We start from the raw sequence: 18410 nt of genomic DNA, 5'->3' as shown, positions 1-18410 counted from the left end.
GTGCTGTTAGTAGGTCTGTCTGTTCAAACATACAGTAGCAGCCAATGTGCTGTTAGTACAGTAGGTCTGTCTGTTCAAACATACAGTAGCAGTCAATGTGCTGTTAGTAGGTCTGTCTGTTCAAACATACAGTAGCAGTCAATGTGCTGTTAGTAGGTCTGTCTGTTCAAACATACAGTAGCAGCCAATGTGCTGTTAGTAGGTCTGTCTGTTCAAACATACAGTAGCAGTCAATGTGCTGTTAGTAGGTCTGTCTGTTCAAACATACAGTAGCAGCCAATGTGCTGTTAGTAGGTCTGTCTGTTCAAACATACAGTAGCAGTCAATGTGCTGTTAGTAGGTCTGTCTGTTCAAACATACAGTAGCAGTCAATGTGCTGTTAGTAGGTCTGTCTGTTCAAACATACAGTAGCAGCCAATGTGCTGTTAGTAGGTCTGTCTGTTCAAACATACAGTAGCAGCCAATGTGCTGTTAGTACAGTAGGTCTGTCTGTTCAAACATACAGTAGCAGCCAATGTGCTGTTAGTAGGTCTGTCTGTTCAAACATACAGTAGCAGCCAATGTGCTGTTAGTAGGTCTGTCTGTTCAAACATACAGTAGCAGCCAATGTGCTGCTAGTAGTTTCATTTCTCGATCCTCATCTTCTAAGCCACCAATATGTACAGTAGGTTTTCTGAGTGTGGAGCTCGTGTTGATTCTCTTCGCTCTAGTCTTTTTTAGCAAACATGCATTTTAATCAACTTCTGTTTGCCATCTAATCCAGGCATAGTGATTCCTCTGTACAGCGTGAAATTTTATTAAGGTAATTGGCAAGCTTTGGTTGATTTAAACCCTAAAGGGTGTTCCTCTCTGCTCAGTATGTATAGACACACACACACACCCATAGAGAGACGTTGCACAATATTAGAATACTTGGAAAGCGTGGCCTACTTTTAACTGAAATGTCATTATTTTCAAACCATTTACATTTCATTCGACTCCGCTATTCTCATGCTATTCTTGTTTTATTCCAAAGAGGACATCACACACAAAGCTTCAAAGTGGAGACATGGTTGAAATATGAAGCATTTTGATTCCAGAATGAGATATCTATGTGAGGCAGTGACATCTACCCTTATAACGTGAAAGATGCGTAACACTAATTATGGCACTTTTTCATTGTAGTAGTACAAGCTCATTTGAATGCTTAGTTGACTGAGTGAATCGTCTGTATTATATAAAGTAGATAGTCAATTATTAACATTTTGCAATTGCAGAAATCATACTTTGGTCCTTATCAGCAGCAACTCTGTGTATGGCTAGTAAATATGGCTAGGAATGACAAACTGGTACAAGATGGGTACGTTCAATTTGCACTTCTCACAACAGGGACGTCATCTTTTTCCAGCTGAAACAGTCGGTTACAAGATCTGGGGCAAAGATGACTTCCTCTGTGGTGAGGTGGCGCTGATGCTGCTTTTGAAGATAGTAAGTTATTCAGGCCTCCGGCGCCGCCCTGGAGGCCTACACATATTAGGAGGACTCCTCCAAGCACAGAAGGGAAGCACAAGAGCCAATATTCAGCCAGTTCTGTCGTAGCTTAACCGTGGAAAAAAACATCTCCCTTGATATTTCTGTAAGGCAAATTGACTCCTGCTGTAATGGGTGGTCAAGAAAATTGCAGCAGTATTGATTGGCTAATGTTCAACACGGACATGTCGATAAGGTGTCTGAAAAGCGCAGAACTTGGCTTTGGCGGCAGGCTTTAATAAAAAATGACCTGCCTGGAGCAAGTTCACAGAAAGCAATGAGTAACTCTTGGGAAATCTCTTCAAAGTCCTCCATGTTTTGAAGACAAATAGCAAGGGGCAACCAAAAGAATTTTCTATTTATATCCAAGTACTGTATCTGCCTCTCACCCCCTTTCTCCAAACGACAAAATTCTTCTCTCACCGTGCATTTCTTGTACGGCTACAGCCTGAAAACACCCCGTTACGTGTTTATGCAGGTGATGTTTTAGACAATGTTTTGCTTTTCACTTTAGAGCAGTGGTTCTCAACAAGGGGGCTGCGGACCACCACTGGTCCTTGAGGGGATTTCAGGGGATCTCCAGTAAATTGATAAATTGTTAAATTATAGCATTATTTCATTTACAAGAGGTTAACACAATTAGAGAATGTAGGGGGATACGGTGGTGCAGTGGTAAGCGCTGTTGCCTCACAGCTCGAAGGTCCTGGGTTCGATTCCCACCTGGGACGCTGTGACCGCTGAAGGAATGCGTGCCCGTCCGCATGTCCTCGAGTGCCCACCGCCCGGGTGGGGTCGTCAAAAGGGCCTTTCTGTGTGGAGTTTGCATGTTCTCCCCGTGCCTCCCGGGGGTTTCCTTCATATAGGAACCCCCTTCACCAAAAACATGCAATATCCTGGTTGCTAATGTGGTTCCTCCTCTGGTCGTTAAGGGCGCCTGTTCAGAGGGAGGGGAACTGGTTGGAATAGCGTGAACCTCCCACGTGCTATGTCCTACCGGTGAAGCTTCCCCTGTCAGGTGAAAAGAAACGGCTGGCTAACTGCCCATGTCTCGGAGGAAGCATGGAGCCAGTTTCGGCTCTCCCCAGATCGGCAGAGGGTGGAGTAGCAACCAGGATAAATAAATTAATTAGCACTAATGGGGGATAAAAATGGGATAAAAAAAAAAAAAACAATAAAAAAAAAACAATTAGAGAATGTCAACAAGTGACACGTTTTTGATCATAGTTTCACTGTTATCTCTTCTCTATACCTACGAGTACAGATAGTCTTGGGATTCTGGACAAAATCATATCTGGTCCAAGAGACAAAATGTCATCAAATGGGCGCCCGTGGCTCTAATGTGGACTAAATGAGGGGTCCTGCATGAAAAAGCTTGAGAAGCTTCAGAGAACTGTGTGAATAGATAATGCAGAAGATATCAAACTCATGTTGAGAGGAAGGGAGGTGAGCAGGACATGGGAGTCTGCTCCTACATAGAGCAAGAAGAAAGAGTCCTGGAGATGAAATGAGGGGTGAGAGAGTGGGATGTGGAGGACGAGAAAGATGAGAGCTCATAGCCGCAAAGGAGAGACGAGAGGGAGAGAGAGGTCGACAAAGACAGACAAAGAGAGAGAGAGAGAGAGAGAGGCTGAGGGAGAAAGATTGGTACCTATTATTCTCCTGAGAAGGGAATAGTCATAGAGGGGTTGGTTCCCATGGCAATAGCTCCCTGGACGTGTGTGTGTGTGTGTGTGTGTGTGTGTGTGTGTGTGCGTGCGCAGACGGACGGTACCCGGGCCTGGAGACTGTACAGATGAGGTTGGCCGAGGTCGTAGCGAGCTGCGGCGCTGGCCAGAGCCTTGAAAACAGGACAAGTCTGAGGCAGACACTGTCGTTTACTCCTCTGTTCTCTCTTCTTCGTGTATATTTCTCATGACGTATTGTCCTTGGGCATTCAAAGCGACAAATCCATTGAGTTGAAAAAGCAATTCCACGTTTGGCACTCGGGATCCCCTTGTTGCACGAGGGTCTAGAAATGTTTGCCTTAGTTTGTACTGTAGCGTTATGCAGCCATAGTTAGGGGCCTGAGTTCCATTTGAGGCCACTCACACTAAAATGCATGCACTCAGTACTTTAAGGCAATTTGGATAAGTGTCCAGCCAATGGAACCTGGTATAACCATCCTGATCACATGACCTCACATTCTGTTTTGCTCCACGTGTCAGTCTGGACTTTCAGCCACCCACATCGAACCCAGTGGGCGGGAGTACTTACCTTGACAGACAACTCCTTCAGCCAATCAGCATCGGATCCAGTCAAGTCCACTGGGAAGAATGGCGAAGGTTAGCATCTCTATGCCCAATGCCCATTTGCCTTCTTTTTTAACGCTTGTTTTTGTCATTTTCACGTAGACAGTTCAAAGTTGAGAGAGACGGGAAGATTTAGGAGAGGGACTGGGAAGACGAAACAAAGAGTGGTTTGAATCCAACCCAGGACGTTGCGATTGCATAGAGACACTGCAAAACGCGTCATCATTCAGAAGCCAAGACGGGGGAAAATACAAAGAAGCACTGCCTGACGACTGCAGCTAGCAAAACAAACCGCGGCTAACCGGGGCGAACGGAGGAACTCTCGTCAGATAGAAATAGTTTTGCGGGGTTTTACAGGGATTTGGACAATTTTCTTTTTAGATAATGTCAAAAGATTATTTCAGTACACTTCCTCCAACGGAGAGGGAAAGGTACATCGAGAAAATGAACTCAGTTGGCCTGGAGCAGTGTCCCTTTTCATTGGCCAAACAAGGCTGGATAAACGATCCCACACAGTGGCCTGAAGTGAAATACTACGACATGAGCTTTTAGGCATGTTTAAATTAATGAAAATAACGCTGGTGTAATGTCAGACAGATGGCATCAGGCGCGCTGGCATTCTCCTATGTCACGTAGTTGCACACAAAGATCATATATATGGAAGATGAACACTTACAACTTACTTCCTTGACAGCTAAATCCACATTTCCTTCTCGCAAATGCTCAATGGCTTCCTTTGTTTTGCTCGGGAGTACAAAAAAACTTTAATTGGTGATTTTTTACATTTGTTGTCTGCGCAGCCCCAACACACAACAGCTTTTAGCTATGTTTCATTCAAGGAAAATGACGCTGGTGAATGGGAGTGAACGGAGCCGTGATGGGCGTGTCCTATTTCATGCAGTTTGTCTTGGGCCCCTCTAGTTCCAGTCCTCTCTGTCCCACCCATGTGAGGAGTCAAGGTGGAGAGGAGAGAGGAGAGAGGAGGATGTTCAAACATTTCCATTTCCAGGCATTAGAGCAGCACAGAGAGAGAAAGCATAGAGGCTCAGTGTCTCAGGCAAAGGCCATTTTGACAGGACAAGGTTTTTGGACACACCAGCTCTGTCTCTATCAAACCTGTGACCTTTCAGTTGAGCGATGGCCTCTCGAACCACGTCTTCCCCGAGGAGCCCATGATAGTACTCTCACTCTTCACAGTGACCTGTGTAACAAACTGACCCAGCAGCAGCCACCAGCAAACACTGCCTTTGTGCCGTGTGCCCCACTTGTGTTCCATTTTACTTGTCAGATTAAAAGGAGCAAAAGCCAGAGAATGGGAAAGAGGGAGAGGGAGATAAAGCATGAGAGAGAGAGAAAGAGAGAGAGAGAGAGAGCATGAGAGAGAGAGAGAGAGAGAGAGAGAGAGAGAGACAGACAGAGGGAGAGTGCAGGCTTAAAAGGAAGACTACTGTACTTGGAGAAGAACACAAGAAGAACAATGTGTCCTAATTAACGTCTTCCCCCAATAATCCAGTGTGAAGCTTCACATGCGGCTGGGTTGATCTTAGCTATGTTGCTATCAAAGCCTGGACACACGGGCTTGTTGTGGCAAGGCTGCCGCATCTGTTGCCGATACTCTGAAGTCTGTCAGCACCGAGGGATGAGTTCCGGTTGTGAAAATTGAGGCCAATGCTGAAGTGTAGTTCCTCGAATGGCCACTTGAGACTGGCTCAAAAAGGGAGTCAACCCCCATTCAAACACATGTTAAAATGTCTGACTTTACAGCAGAAATAAACATGTTTGGCACAAAAACAGTTTTGGTCTCTATAGCGAATTTCATTTCATGCCAAGGGAGTGCATTTTTATATAACTCACCCGTTTAGAGTAGGATAGATGATAAAAAAAGACTGTTGTTTTGGGCGTGATTGACAGGTCACCTGTCCAGTGATCATGCAGCTCGATGATCACGGACCAATAACAGGTGGTCCAAATTTACGTGACTTCTGGCTCCAAATATTTGCAGTTCATCATGCAGTACTGGTGGATCACAGCTGGCAGTCATCACACGATTGTACAGTGACTTTCATTCCTTCATTAGAGCAATGTGATAATGTGCTGAGTCCTGCAACATGCAATGACCCTGGTGATCAATGTGAACCCCAAAACATTTTGACAGACAGAGACCTGTGTGAATGGCTTTGGTATTGACATGCAGTGTAAAACATTTGGACTGACAGAGACCTGTGTGAATGGCTTTGGTATTGACATGCAGTGTAAAACATTTGGACTGACAGAGACCTGTGTGAATGGCTTTGGTATTGACATGCAGTGTAAAACATTTTGACAGACAGAGACCTGTGTGAATGGCTTTGGTATTGACATGCAGTGTAAAACATTTGGACAGACAGAGACCTGTGTGAATGGCTTTGGTATTGACATGCAGTGTAAAACATTTGGACAGACAGAGACCTGTGTGAATGGCTTTGGTATTAACATGCAGTGTCAAACATTTGGACAGACAGAGACCTGTGACTGTGAATGGCTTTGGTATTGACATGCAGTGTAAAACATTTGGACAGACAGAGACCTGTGACTGAATGGCTTTGGTATTGACATGCAGTGTAAAACATTTGGACAGACGGAGACCTGTGTGAATGGCTTTGGTATTAACATGCAGTGTCAAACATTTGGACAGACAGAGACCTGTGACTGTGAATGGCTTTGGTATTGACATGCAGTGTAAAACATTTGGACAGACAGAGACCTGTGACTGAATGGCTTTGGTATTGACATGCAGTGTAAAACATTTGGACAGACGGAGACCTGTGTGAATGGCTTTGGTATTGACATGCAATGTAAAACATTTGGACAGACGGAGACCTGTGTGAATGGCTTTGGTATTGACATGCAATGTAAAACATTTGGACAGACGGAGACCTGTGTGAATGGCTTTGGTATTGACATGCAATGTAAAACATTTGGACAGACGGAGACCTGTGTGAATGGCTTTGGTATTGACATGCAATGTAAAACATTTGGACAGACGGAGACCTGTGTGAATGGCTTTGGTATTGACATGCAGTGTAAAACATTTGGACAGACGGAGACCTGTGTGAATGGCTTTGGTATTGACATGCAGTGTCAAACATTTTGACAGAGACCTGTGTGAATGGCTTTGGTATTGACATGCAGTGTAAAACATTTGGACAGACAGAGACCTGTGTGAATGGCTTTCGTATTGACATGCAGTGTCAAACATTTGGACAGACAGAGACCTGTGTGAATGGCTTTGGTATTGACATGCAGTGTAAAACATTTGGACAGAGAGACCTGTGTGAATGGCTTTGGTATTGACATGCAGTGTCAAACATTTGGACAGAGAGACCTGTGTGAATGGCTTTGGTATTGACATGCAGTGTCAAACATTTGGACAGACAGAGACCTGTGTGAATGGCTTTGGTATTGACATGCAGTGTAAAACATTTTGACAGACAGAGACCTGTGTGAATGGCTTTGGTATTGACATGCAGTGTAAAACATTTGGACAGACAGAGACCTGTGTGAATGGCTTTGGTATTGACATGCAGTGTAAAACATTTGGACAGACAGAGACCTGTGTGAATGGCTTTGGTATTGACATGCAGTGTAAAACATTTGGACAGATGGAGACCTGTGTGAATGGCTTTGGTATTGACATGCAGTGTCAAACATTTGGACAGACAGAGACCTGTGTGAATTGCTTTGGTATTGACATGCAGTGTAAAACATTTGGACAGACAGAGACCTGTGTGAATGGCTTTCATATTGATATGCAGTGTCAAACATTTGGACAGACAGATACCTGTGTGAATGGCTTTGGTATTGACATGCAGTGTAAAACATTTGGACAGAGAGACCTGTGTGAATGGCTTTGGTATTGACATGCGGTGTAAAACATTTGGACAGACAGATACCTGTGTGAATGGCTTTGGTATTGACATGCAGTGTAAAACATTTGGACAGAGAGACCTGTGTGAATGGCTTTGGTATTGACATGCAGTGTAAAACATTTGGACAGAGAGACCTGTGTGAATGGCTTTGGTATTGACATGCAGTGTAAAACATTTGGACAGACAGATACCTGTGTGAATGGCTTTGGTATTGACATGCAGTGTAAAACATTTGGACAGAGAGACCTGTGTGAATGGCTTTGGTATTGACATGCAGTGTAAAACATTTGGACAGAGAGACCTGTGTGAATGGCTTTGGTATTGACATGCAGTGTAAAACATTTGGACAGAGAGACCTGTGTGAATGGCTTTGGTATTGACATGCAGTGTAAAACATTTGGACAGACAGATACCTGTGTGAATGGCTTTGGTATTGACATGCAGTGTAAAACATTTGGACAGAGAGACCTGTGTGAATGGCTTTGGTATTGACATGCAGTGTAAAACATTTGGACAGAGAGACCTGTGTGAATGGCTTTGGTATTGACATGCAGTGTAAAACATTTGGACAGACAGATACCTGTGTGAATGGCTTTGGTATTGACATGCAGTGTCAAACATTTGGACAGAGAGACCTGTGTGAATGGCTTTGGTATTGACATGCAGTGTAAAACATTTGGACAGACAGATACCTGTGTGAATGGCTTTGGTATTGACATGCAGTGTAAAACATTTGGACAGACAGAGACATGTGTGAATGGCTTTGGTATTGACATGCAGTGTAAAACATTTGGACAGACAGAGACCTGTGTGAATGGCTTTGGTATTGACATGCAGTGTAAAACATTTGGACAGACAGAGACCTGTGTGAATGGCTTTGGTATTGACATGCAGTGTAAAACATTTGGACAGAGAGACCTGTGTGAATGGCTTTGGTATTGACATGCGGTGTAATACAAAGTGCTGTCTGTGTGATGTTTTGGTTGGAGCAGCCAAAAGCTAAATGCATTCCAGCTACAACAAAGCATCTGAACTTCAATCTCAGCTTATATGAGGAATCTTATCGAATAAAACCTCAGAATACCATTAGTGCGAGACAAAAGATAGAACAAAATGGCAAGAGGATCGTTGCTAATTCAGCAAAAGGAAATCAATGGCCCTCTTCCTGTTTTTCTCAATGTCTGTCTGCCCTGTCGAGCAGTCCCGCCCCCAACAGCATGTCAATCAGAAAGTGGGCCGGGCAGCTGCCCACCAGACCTCACATCTCAGAAGACCAGACCTCACATCTCAGAAGAGCAAAAACACATGACTCCAAAAATGATAAACATCTCACAGTTCCTCTGTCAGTTCAGCGGCTCTAAAAATACTGGTGTTCGCCTCCTCTCTGGTCTCAAGGAGCAATACAAGCACCTCCATTTTTTTCATCCGCTTTGTTTTCGTTCCACACAAACCCTTTTGTTGTGACTACCTCTTCCTGCTCTCTTGTAGAAAACATGTCAGAGCCCTGCTTTCTCTCCTGTTGTTCCTATGCTCTCTGCAGGGTAAGGGAATCATGATGAAAGCTATTTACAGTACAAGTCACTGTAGGCATGGCTGGAAAATCCAAGACTTGGGGAAAATTAACATTTCTCCCGTGTTTTTTCTTTGATGGTAGAACCATTCGTGATGCTGTGGTGCAGGTGGTGAATTGAGCCACAGTTTGTGGGGCGGGGGGGGGGGGGGCATAAGAGCTTTGAGGGACTCTGCCTCTGCTTCTGCTCCACGTGCTGAGGAGGACACATCTCACCCAGCCTCGCTTTTCGACGTGTACAAACCGCTTAGTGCGCTTCTGACGGCCATTTAAGCACAAAGCGAGCATCTCGCAGGGCCCGGGTCCCCCGTGTGACGGGCTATTCATCACAGAGAGCTTGTTATGGGGCCAGTGAAGATATGACTGAGATTCATAACGCCCTGCATAGATATTCATGTAAGTGCCGTTGGAGACACTGGGCTTTCGTGACAAGTGTAATGAATCTCCTGCATCACTCTTTCCTCTTGTGTTGATCTCCCCTTTCTATACAATGGAGTCTAATTGCACGCTCTTTCTCCCTCTCCTCTCCAGACTCTACTTGCCATGCATTACCCACTGCCCCCTCCCCTCCCCTCCCCTCCCCTCCCCTCCCCTCCCCTCCCCTCCCCTCTCCTCCCCTCCCCTCCCCTCCCCTCCCCTCCCCTCCCCTCCCCCCATCCCTTCCCTTCCCGTCCCTCAGCCCCCCCCCCCCCCCCCCCCCGTAACGAACAATCTCCAACCCGGTCATCCCCGCTTCCTCTCTCTCTCCCTTGATTGATTCTCACCTTTTCCATTCTTGCCGTTCACCTCATTAACGCAGCCCCCGTCTGTCTGCTCCTTTCCTCCCTCGCCTCCGCCTCCTTCCTCCATGCCACCCCCCCAACCCCCCTCACTTCCTGTCCTGTCGTCTCTGAAACGACGGCCGGGCTCAGGGTTGTCGTCCGTGGCCAAGGCCCCGGAACGTTCTGTAATTAGACAGGAGCATAATAGAGTGGGTTCCTCATCAGCTGAGGTGGGAGGGGAGGGGAGGGGAGGGGAGCATCCATCCATCCATCCATCCATCCTTGAGTTTAATCAGCGGCACACAATAGTCTGTCACCTGCTGCCAGGTGCTGCAGCACCGCTGTCACAAGCCAGGTGCTGCAGCACCACTGTCACAAGCCAGGTGCTGCAGCACCACTGTCACAAGCCAGGTGCTGCAGCAGCGCTGTCACAAGCCAGGTGCTGCAGCACCACTGTCACAAGCCAGGTGCTGCAGCACCACTGTCACAAGCCAGGTGCTGCAGCACCACTGTCACAAGCCAGGTGCTGCAGCACCACTGTCACAAGCCAGGTGCTGCAGCACCACTGTCACAAGCCAGGTGCTGCAGCACCACTGTCACAAGCCAGGTGCTGCAGCACCACTGTCACAAGCCAGGTGCTGCAGCACCGCTGTCACAAGCCAGGTGCTGCAGCACTGCTGTCACAAGCCAGGTGCTGCAGCACTGCTGTCACAAGCCAGGTGCTGCAGCACCACTGTCACAAGCCAGGTGCTGCAGCACCACTGTCACAAGCCAGGTGCTGCAGCACCGCTGTCACAAGCCAGGTGCTGCAGCACTGCTGTCACAAGCCAGGTGCTGCAGCACCGCTGTCACAAGCCAGGTGCTGCAGCACCACTGTCACAAGCCATTTGGGGTGAGGCCTCTTACGGCGCAGCGGCTCTTCAAGGCCTGCTATTCCTCCATGCTTGTCTCTGTTAATTCGCTCCCCCTGGGAACGAGGGCCAGGCAACCCATGGAAAATCCAGCTCATTTAGTCCTTTTTATTTATTTATTTACAGCCGATTATCCAGTGTGTTGTTCTTTATTGGTTTTCCCTCTGAAGTCCCTGAGGGACCGTGGCTATCCGTGTGTGTGTGTGTGTGTGTGTGTGTGTGTGTGTGTGTGTGTGTGTATGAATGTTTGTGTTATACAGTATATGCGTGTGCGTTTGAGTGTGTGTGTATGAATGTTTGTGTTTATATATATGTGTGTGTGTGTGTGTGTGTGTGTGTATGAATGTTTGTGTTATGTGTGTGCGTTTGTGTGCGTGTGTGTGTATGTATGAATGTTAGTGTGCGTTTGTGTGTGTGTGTTTGTGTGATAGACATTACATTACATTACATTACGTTGTTTGGCAGACGCTTTTATCCAAAGCGACTTACAATAACACATTTTTGTCAGCAATAGAGCGATCAACTATGCAACACAGTCTATGACAGCTACAACTCCTGAAGAAATAGTGGTAACGTTTTTTTGTTTTTTTTTGAGAGAGAAAGATGTTAGTTCAAGAAGGGACCAGGTGGAGCCGGAAAAGGTGTGTTTCAAGTTTTTGCTGAAAGATTGGCAGTGAAGCAGCCATCCTGACCATAGGGGGGAGCTCATTCCACCATTGCGGTGCCAGGGACGAGAAGAGTCGTGATCGGGATGAGCGACTTTTTAGCCCCCGTAGCGAAGGAGGGGCGAGGCGACCTGCACTGCTGGAGGAGTGGAGGGAGCGGTGAGAGGTTTGGAACCTGACCATAGATTGCAGGTACAGAGGAGCTGTCTGGTGTACTGCCCTGTAGGCCAGAACCAGTGTCTTGAATTTGATGCGTGCCGAGATGGGAAGCCAGTGAAGGTCCCGGAAGAGGGGAGTGACATGAGAGAATTTAGCTTGGTTGAATACCAGACGGGCTGCAGCATTCTGAATGAGCTGAAGCGGTCGGATGTCAGAGGCAGGTAGGCCGGCCAGGAGCACGTTGCAGTAGTCCAGGCGGGAGATAATAAGTGACTGGACCAGGAGTTGCGTCGCTTCCCTCATGAGAAAGGGATGGATCTTGCGGATGTTGTAGAGGGAGAACCTACAGGAGCGTGCTGTCGCAGCAATGTTGGCCGAGCAAGGTTGTCAAGGATCACCCCAAGGTTCTTAGCTGTTTGGGAGGGAAGCACAATGGTATTGTCAATGGAGATGGAGAGATCTGCGAGAGGGCAGTCTTTCCCTGGGAGGAAGAGTAGCTCTGTCTTACCAAGATTGAGCTTGAGGTGGTGGGCAGACATCCAGTCACCGATGTCTTTGAGGCATGCAGAGATGCGAGCCTCGATTTGGGTGTCGGAGGGGGGGAAGGAAAGGAAAAGCTGGGTGTCATCGGCGTAGCAGTGATAAGAAAAGCCATGAGATGAGATCACATGGCCAAGAGATCTGATATAGAGAAGGAAAAGCAAGGGGCCCAGGACTGAGCCCTGGGGGACACTGGCGATAAGAGGGCAGGATCTGGAGAGGGACACTCTCCATAAGACCTGGTATGAGCGGTTAGAGAGATAGGAAGCAAACCAGGAGTGTGCAGAACCTGAAATGCCGAGGTCAGACAGAATGGAGAGAAGGATTTGGTGGTTGACTGTATCGAAAGCAGCAGACAAGGAGGACAAGGACAGAGGAGAGGGATGAGGCCTTAGCACTGTGAAGGGCCTCTGTGACTGCAAGAAGAGCTTTCTCAGTGGAGTGAGAAGCCTTGAAACCGGACTGCAGGGGGTCCAGGAGGTCATTCTGGGAGAGATAGAGAGAAAGTTGGTCGGACGCTGCTCGTTCGAGGGTTTTGGAAAGGAATGAGAGAAGAGATAGCCTAGATGGGGAGAGAGAGAGAGAGAGAGAGATGTGAGGATGTCATGCATAGAAATCAAATAAAACGTGCTCATGCCCACCTGTGAATCACTTGTGTATTATTGCCATTTCACACGCTGAAGATGCTGCTGCCCAAACGTCTGTGTGGCAATAAAAGTATTCAACTTGGAGTGCTGTCCTCCTTTCTTGATGGCTGTCATGTAGAGTTCCCAACGGTCCTAAAAAATCTAATCCGACTCAACCCGCTTGAGACGCGGACCGAGCTCAACTCGCCCGCCGTTGTCACATACACTCAGCCCGAGACCGACTCAGCCCGATAACAAAGTTATTAGACCTAGTAGGACATTATAAAAAGTGTGCAATTAATGCTGCCGCTGCTCAAATAATGGCAAGGGTATGTATGTGTGTTACTGCCATAAATGTTTTTCAGCTTTCATGCTGTTATGGACGTATGCTTATCCCTTTTCGGCTCTCTCTCCTGCATCTCCGCTGCGGGGCTACTGCGTGCGTAATTACGCAGCGTTCTGAGAGCCGCGCTTAGTGATGCAGCTCTATTTGAAGTTGAATTTCGTTCCACCGGCAAACAATATATATACATTGAATCCCACCAATTTAGTCCGTCATCTTCCCCTTGGTGCACATAAAGACACATGCTTCCATCACTGTCTGCTTAATGGCGAGAGGGACTACAGCTGTAGGCTACTCGTGACAAAACCACAGACCTGTATGGTCGGGAATTATGTAGCCTAATAAAACCAGACAAACAAATTCTCATTTTTAAATCAAGTGTGTTTTGTCTGCAATGTAGGCTAGTTGAAAATCAACATGGCATTCTGAGGAGGGAAGAGTGTGTGCGTGCGCGAGGTGTTGGAGAGAGAGAGAGAGAGAGAGACATCCATGCCGTGCATAATGTATCCAAGCGAGGATTTCCTGCACTGCGCGGAGAATACTGTGTGCTCAGGCGTACGCCTGGCGTAGTGGGGTTTTTTGCGTTACGACCTGCTATTTGGTGGTGTTAAAATTGAGAACACCCAAGGCCCTTTTTTCTAACACATTGCGCTGGAACGCCTATTTTGACACGGGCAACGCCCAAACCTGTGTTTACGCTCGGAACATGGCGATGGTATCTTGGCCAGAGCGCAAAATGACAGCGGGAGGCAGATGATAGGCTAGGAGGCGCACGGACACGCCTGGGCCACACCTACACCTGTGTCTGCGCTTAGATCCCAGAGCAAAACTGGATGGTGGAGGCAGACGATAGCTTAAGACGCAGGGAAGATAGCATAAGAGGCGCGCAAACGGCAGTGCAAACGATAGTGCCGTACGACGATAGGGCCCTAACAGTTTGTTTGAATGTAATTTTGTAATTTTCTGGTTATGGCCAAAGTGGCTGACGTAAACCATTTACTGCTCTGTAAAAGGACACTTCCACCGACGTCTTTTATCCAAACCGATTAATGGACGACCCGCTCTACCTCCTGAGCTACAGCCACCCCAATATCAATGTAAATTTTTAACAAAATGGCGGTTAGTTTTAAAACCTTGCTGCCTTTCTAACATTAAACGCAAATATAACTACTTTAACAACTTTGGTTAAGGTTAGGAGTTTAGGTTAGACTTAAATCATGGTTTAATAGGCTTCAGAAACACTGTGATCATGATTGAATTGAACAGCTTACAGATATGGACGAAACAGAGCAGTACACTAGAGCAGTGGTTCTCAAATGGGGGTCCGTGGCACTTTGCCAGGGGTTCCGCGAAAAGTTTTCAGGAAAATAAAAATATTATTAATATTATAATTTTTTTGCAAAAGCTTCATAGTTCAACAAAAATATTTTATGCTTTAAATCTAAAATGGTTCATGGATTACATTCTAATCTATCAAACCTATCAATTTAAAAGTCAAGCACGTTACCGTGGAAACAATAAGCTTAGGCCAAAATCACAAATCAGATTGAGGGGGTCCCCGGTATATTTTCTATCTTGTAAGGGGTCCTTGGCTGAAAAACATTCGAGAACCTCTGCACTAGAGTACCACACACAAACTCACACATTTGACTCTACTGCCCACTAGTGGATGTATTGCTTAACATGATACTAATGTGAAAGACGCATGGAAGTATGTGGGCAGTGACGGTTATTATATCGTTTGAAACGGACATATTTATTTTCATACGGAAATGGAGCATGAAAAACGTTGGTGTGACCTTTGACTCTTCTCTTTCACTTGATGCTCATATTAAGGTAATCACTAAGACAGCATTTTTTCATCTCCGTAATATCTCAAGGATCCGTCCCTTTCTAGGTGCTTCGGTTGCAGAAACCTTGGTACATGCCTTTGTTTCATCTAGACTGGACTACTGCAATGTCCTATTCTCTGGTCTACCACATTGTAGTACTAAAAAATTACAACTTGTACAAAACGCAGCTGCTAGAATGCTATCTAGAACTCGGAAGTTCGATCATATAACCCCATCAGTCTCCATTGGCTCCGCATTCAGGCCAGATCAGACTTTAAATTGCTTCTACTAACTTATAAAGCTCTACACAAGCTTGCACCCCCATGCTTATCTGAGCTAATCATCCCATATACTCCCACGCGCCCCCTCCGTTCACAGGATGGTAATTATCTTACCGTCCCAAAAATTAAGAAAAAATCTGCAGGAAGTAGAGCATTTTCCTATCGTGCTCCATATCTCTGGAACCAGCTTCCCTGATCAGTTAGGGAGGCTGGCTCCATCGATATTTTCAAAACCAGACTTAAAACTTATTTATTCTCACAAGCATATGATATTATTTGATAGTGCACTTTATTTTATTTTACTAGTATTTCTCTCATTGGGACTGATTTATTACCTGTGTTTTAACACATTTCCCTTTAACTTATTGTTCTTATTGTAGCTCTCATACTGTCTGCTTTTATTTGACCTCTTTTCAACTTGATCATGCACTGTATCATGTACTATTGTACTGTTCTATGATGTTTTCTTTAACTGTAAAGTGTTTCGGGAGTCGGGACTAGGGATGCAGCGGTTTCCGGTTTGAAGGTATACCCCGGTTTGAAAAAGTCACGGTATCAAAACCACTAAGATTTGCCGTCATACCTTCTCCACGGTATCAGCTGTTTCCCCAAAACAACGTGCCGGTTGCTTGCAGAGTGCAGCTTACGCGGCCCCTCCCCCTTGCTGCATGCCTACCTAGACGCACAGTAGTGAGGAGCTGCCCTTGACTGTGTTTACAACCGTGTGTGTGATAAAGCAGGAGAACGCAAGGAAGGACCCCCCTGAACTTTCCCCCCATCTAAAAAGACGACGTCGGCTGTATGGGAATATTTCGGCTATTGTAAAATCACAGATGGCCATAGCCTCAACGCGAGACTCATCAGAATGACTGATGAGTCTCGCGTTGAGCCTAGGATGGCCAGGGCTTAGATCTGCGTGAGCACGACCCGTCGTTATTTGTCAAATTCAAGCTACATTAAAACGTTGTCTTGCTTCAACATACATCGCATTGGACATAAACTATTTCCACCCGCAGGTTTGAGGAGTAGCTAACAAACGTCAGATAAATGCTCTCTCTATGCTAACGTTACCTACTGAGGCAGCTAACATGGCTAATTAGCTAGCTAACACCAGCTATCTTTCTCCACTAACTAATGTTAACGTTAGTTGACTGAGCGAACGGCGCTGTCGTTATCAAAACGTATTGCACTGAAGAGAAGTAACATTAGAGAATGACGAAAGACTCCTCCAACCTGTCAGTGGAAAAGTATGCACAAACTTTGTGTGTGTGAGTGAGAGAGAGACAGAAACAGGGACAGAGGCTGTGTGTGTGTGTGTGTGTGTGTGTGTGTGTGTGTGAGGAAACAATAATTGTGTCCAGTGTTCACCCATTACAAAAGAGAAGCGTGTATTTGATATTATTATGATGTTTTAGTTTCACATCAAATTAATTAGATTAAATCGTTTACATTTATAAGTAAGAACAGTACTATATTAACATAGTATAATAACAAACTATATTAACACATACTTGCCAGTTAACTGTAATTACAGTTGGAGGTTACATTAACGTTTTTTCTCAGTCCACAATTCAGCAAACTGTTAAAAATAAAATAAATTTTGTTCATTGGCATTTTTTACACATAAAGGTCCGCAATACCGCGATACCGTGAAACCGTGGTATTTTTGTCCAAGGTTATCATACCGTCAAAAACTCATACCGTTGCATCCCTAGTCGGGACCATGTCTCATGGTGATTTTACACTATAAATTGAATTGAATTGAATTGAATTGAACTCACCAGCGCGCTCTTTCAATAGGAGACTCTATGACATGTACTGTATAAAGTTGATATTCACATATCTAGAAAGGTTCTATGTCATGTATTTTGGTTCAGAAATGTTCATATTCTACCGTACATATCTGTGGAATGTATAATGCTAACATTCTATTGTGGTGAGCAGGCTGCACACACACACACACACACACACACACACACACACACACCACACACACACACACACACACACACACACACACACACACAAGTGACAGCTGAGCATGGCCTCACTCTGTCTTGTCTTATTGGCAGACTGACACACTGCAGACTGAGCCATGGGCTGCGGGCTGCGTAAGCTGAAGCCGGTGTCAGAGGAGAGCAGTCCAGGAAAGATCTACTCCACCTTGAAGAGACCCCAGGTGGAGACCAAGGTGGGCGTGGCCTACACCTACCAATACCTGGACTTCCTGATCGGCAAAGACGGTAAGACGTGGATTCCTGCCAACTAGCTTAAAGGGCCATTGAATAATCCATGACCTTTATCCAGCTCTATCAGTCAGCCGAGAGGAAGCGTCACAGGATGGATAGAAGTTAGCTCCGCCCCCACACAAATAATCAAGTCACATTTCCACAATAGAGACAACAAGTCTAGCTCATTAGAGCACAGATCCAACAGAGATGTCCAGTGAAGAGGTCATAGAGGTCATAAATCACCACGCAAAACACTGAAATAGTAATGCTTCACTTAAAGTCCCTGGAAACCAAAATCCACAAAAACGTTCTAACTATGTTATTTAGGGTCTTATGTTAGTAATTTTGTGCCTCCGAAATTATTATACATTACTTTCAACCCAAAGCCTTAAAATCGCCACTTTTCTACAAGATTCTACAAAGTACTTCCTCATTGAAGACAGCAGTGCGCGAGGTGCTAAAACGCAGGAGCTTATGACGTCATAAGCTCTATATAACCTTTGTACACGCGCGCAATCCGCACCCACCTATGGCAAGTCCGTTCTTTGCCCCCAGTGACAGCGCTCCCTCGCTGTCCGTCTCCCTCCCACTCTGCCTGCCGTCTGCCAAGCGCTATGCTTGTGAGATTAGCAAGGTGTCGGGTTTCAGGCCATGTGCTTCTCTCTCTCTCTCTCTCTCTCTCTCTCTCTCTCTCTCTCTCTCTCTCTCTCTCTCTCTCTCTCGGGACTAGTGAGAGAGAGCGAGAGACACACAGGCTGGTGGCTCTCTCACACACACACACACACA

At 45.9% G+C, this 18410-nt stretch overlaps 1 protein-coding gene across 1 annotated transcript in view; it reads left to right on the top strand.

Moving 5' to 3' along the window:
- Window positions 1-18410, top strand: part of rftn1b (raftlin, lipid raft linker 1b) — a 214707-nt gene that overhangs the window by 8382 nt on the left and 187915 nt on the right. The window contains exon 2 of the mRNA XM_083647160.1: window positions 17466-17636. Within this exon, the coding sequence (XP_083503286.1) occupies window positions 17489-17636 (148 nt within the window). The 5' untranslated portion in view covers window positions 17466-17488. The remainder of the gene's footprint in view (window positions 1-17465; window positions 17637-18410) is intronic.

The sequence above is a fragment of the Poromitra crassiceps genome, assembly GCF_964638095.1.
Source record: "Poromitra crassiceps genome assembly, chromosome: 1".
NCBI classification, from domain to species: domain Eukaryota; kingdom Metazoa; phylum Chordata; class Actinopteri; order Beryciformes; family Melamphaidae; genus Poromitra; species Poromitra crassiceps.
This window is presented reverse-complemented; position numbering and strand designations above follow the sequence as displayed.